This window comes from Epinephelus moara, chromosome 3 (assembly GCF_006386435.1).
Source record: "Epinephelus moara isolate mb chromosome 3, YSFRI_EMoa_1.0, whole genome shotgun sequence".
NCBI classification, from domain to species: Eukaryota; Metazoa; Chordata; class Actinopteri; order Perciformes; family Serranidae; genus Epinephelus; species Epinephelus moara.
The window spans coordinates 35,158-38,099 of record NC_065508.1 but is presented as its reverse complement, the minus strand read 5'-3'; the positions used below and the strand labels follow the sequence as shown (position 1 = coordinate 38,099).

At 45.8% G+C, this 2,942-nt stretch overlaps 1 protein-coding gene across 1 annotated transcript in view; it reads left to right on the top strand.

Annotated features, from left to right (window-relative positions):
• Window positions 1–2,942, top strand: part of LOC126388041 (arf-GAP with Rho-GAP domain, ANK repeat and PH domain-containing protein 1) — a 36,822-nt gene that overhangs the window by 3,682 nt on the left and 30,198 nt on the right. The window contains exons 2-3 of the mRNA XM_050040932.1: window positions 833–1,327; window positions 2,431–2,529. Of these exons, the coding sequence (XP_049896889.1) occupies window positions 833–1,327; window positions 2,431–2,529 (594 nt within the window). The remainder of the gene's footprint in view (window positions 1–832; window positions 1,328–2,430; window positions 2,530–2,942) is intronic.

Here is a 2,942-nt window from a genome sequence, read left to right as displayed (position 1 = left end):
CGGCTAAACGTAACCACGTGTGTGTCGGCTAAACGTAACCACGTGTGTGTGTCGGCTAAACGTAACCACGTGTGTGACGGCTAAACGTAACCACGTGTGTGCGTGTTGCTGAAGAAAAAAAACATCAGTTGGTGGTGTTGTACCGATGTAGTGCTTTTATTTTGAAAGAGACTGTATCAAACTGTACATTTCCTGTGAAAACAGAAGTGTATTTTGAAAATAGACAATGCATGTAACAGACTGAAGTTGACATGGCGTCCCAGAACGTCAACAACCAACACACCCAGGGTACCTTGGACATCATTTGTGGACGTGGAAAGTCCATGACCAAACGTGGACATGTGACGAGGTCACAGTGAGGATGTTTGAGGTGTGATCTGAGTCTAACCGTCTGTGGGCAGACAGTTTACTAAACTGATCTGAGGTCAGAGCGTGTTGGTGGCGTGTTGGTGGCGTGCTGACTGTTGTGACATGTTGCAGCGTGTTGTGTTTTCAGTAGAACCAGTTTGTCTGTGTCGTTGTGAAGCAGCTGGTGATTATGTCAAACCAGTCTAACTGGTGATGTTAAAGAGACGCAAAATCACATGAACTCAGTGAACCTCCACTTCCTGTTTGACTCTGAATCAAACATTTATTTATTTAGTAACATTAACTTTGAAAGTCTCCCCTTTTTAATAAGACTCTTATTGTGAAAAAACTGTACTTCCTGTGTTTGTAGTTGTAGTTTTCAGTGTGATCATCTCCTAGTGGACATCAGAGGAACTGCAGCTGTGTTTGATTGATGATGATGATGATGATGATGATGATGATGTCACTGTGTCCTCCTCCTCAGGTGTAGATGCTCCTCCTCCTGTCGCTGGGCTGGACCGTGGCGCTGTCTTCCCATCTCTGGCCGGAGTCACTGACATCATCGCCACCAGTATCCCGTCATTGGCTGGATTTGCCACCGCTATTGGAGGCTCCGCCCGCAGCCCCCCCACCCCCTCAGCCCCCCCACCCCCCCCGTCCTTAGACAGTGTGGCTAACAGCATCGCCAGCCACATACCTAGCTTAGCAGGAACTGCTAGCACTGTGGCTAACCCAGGTGCTGCCACTGCTCCATTAAACTCTGCCTCCACCGCCACACTTGCACCTGCTGCTGATGCTGTTAGCTTAGACAACATTGTTAGCTCATTAGCTAACATACCCATGCTAGCAGGGATTGTTAGCAGTGTGGCTAACCCTGCTGTTAGCACCGATGCGACTCTGGCCACCCCGTCAGCCCCGCCCCCCTCAGCTGGTAAACCCCGACCCCCGTCACTGCCAAGGATTGGAGCCACTCACACAGGTACAGCCGTCGGCCAATCAGACGGAGGCACTGCTGTCTTTCTTCTTCCTTAACAGTTTTATTTTGGGGGAACCATCATGTTCTCGTCTCAACTCGCCAAATACCGTCGCTTTGTCAGAGACCAACACGTCTAAATATGACGCTCTGTCCTGCTTCAGTTCAGGACGTTCAGGGACGGCGTATTAATTTGCACTTGTTACATTCACTGTGGCTTTTCAAAATAAAGTTTAGTATTGACAGGAAGTAGACAGTTTCTGTGTACAATCTTTTTCAAAATAAACTCAGACTGTAGGTTAAACTTTTTGTTTTTAGATTGATTTCCTGATGTTTAAACATGGAAGCACCTGATTGGTTAAAAAACAAACAAACAAACAAAAACACGTCATGGTTTGGTTTAAAAAAACGATGGTTGTCACCGTGTCATTACTAGTGTAGCATGCTACACGTACTGCCACTCTACGTTGTTATTAAAATAGCTGGAGTGACTTTTAGTTTGACAGGAAGTGAACAGCGAGCTTCTTGTTGAAAGTTCAGAGTTTGTTTCAACCGCCCACCTCCGCTCCCACCTGACCTGTACGCACTGTCTCGGTCTTTATATCATCCGCCCTTTGAGGGCAGCGTCACAATCTGCCGCCACTGAAGGTTTCCTCTGTGTGTCGCAGTCTGGTGCTGAGACGTCTGACATAGCGACGTGTTTGACGGGATGAGACTGAGAGTCCTTCACGAACCCCTAAGTCCCTGTTATTGTATGAAACTGCTCTCAGGTCAGTTTTTATCTCTTTCAGCAGATTAAAGCTTGACGGCTCAAAACTGAGGCTGAAACTAAAAATTATTTTCATTATTGATTCTTCTGTCGATCACTACCACGATGGATCGATCAGTTCCATGATGGATGGATCAGCGTCCTGATTTGTCCTCAGAGACGTTCAGTTCAGTGTCGCAAAGAAACCAGAAAATATTCACATTAAATCTGAATATTTGACTTTTTGTTAAATAAAAAAACTGATGAACTGATGATCAGATCAATCGGTGATTAATCAAAGAACTGATCAATTAATCTTTACAGCAGGAAACAAACGTGTTGTCTGTGTTTGTGTGTCCAGATGTGGGAGCGCTGTCACAGCTGGTGATGTCAGCGTTAGACCAGAATGCAGGAGTCACGTTACCTCCTCTAGAGGGAGCAGCTGAGCCACCAGAGGAAGGTACTGAAGGGGTTAACTCTTAAAGCTTCTCAAGATCAAGGATGCTTCCTAGGTAGGAAGGATTCTTCCTACCTAAAAAGGGTTCTACAGAGTCTCGGTGAGACTCCTTCCTAACGTTAAGTGAACGCATGATGGACCCAGGTTAATGTGGGCCCAGGTGTGAGTCACTAAAGAGGCTCTGCTTTGAATTCAGGCAAATCGTGCACAAAGAATTATGGGTACTTCCTGTCGGCTGAGGACCTTGTAAATTCTCTGAATCAATCAATCAATCAATCAATCAATTTTATTTATAAAGCCCAATATCACAAATCACTATTTGCCTCACAGGGCTTTACAGCATACGACATCCCTCTGTCCTTATGACCCTCACAGCTGATCAGGAAAAACTCCCCAAAAAAAACCCTTTAACGGGG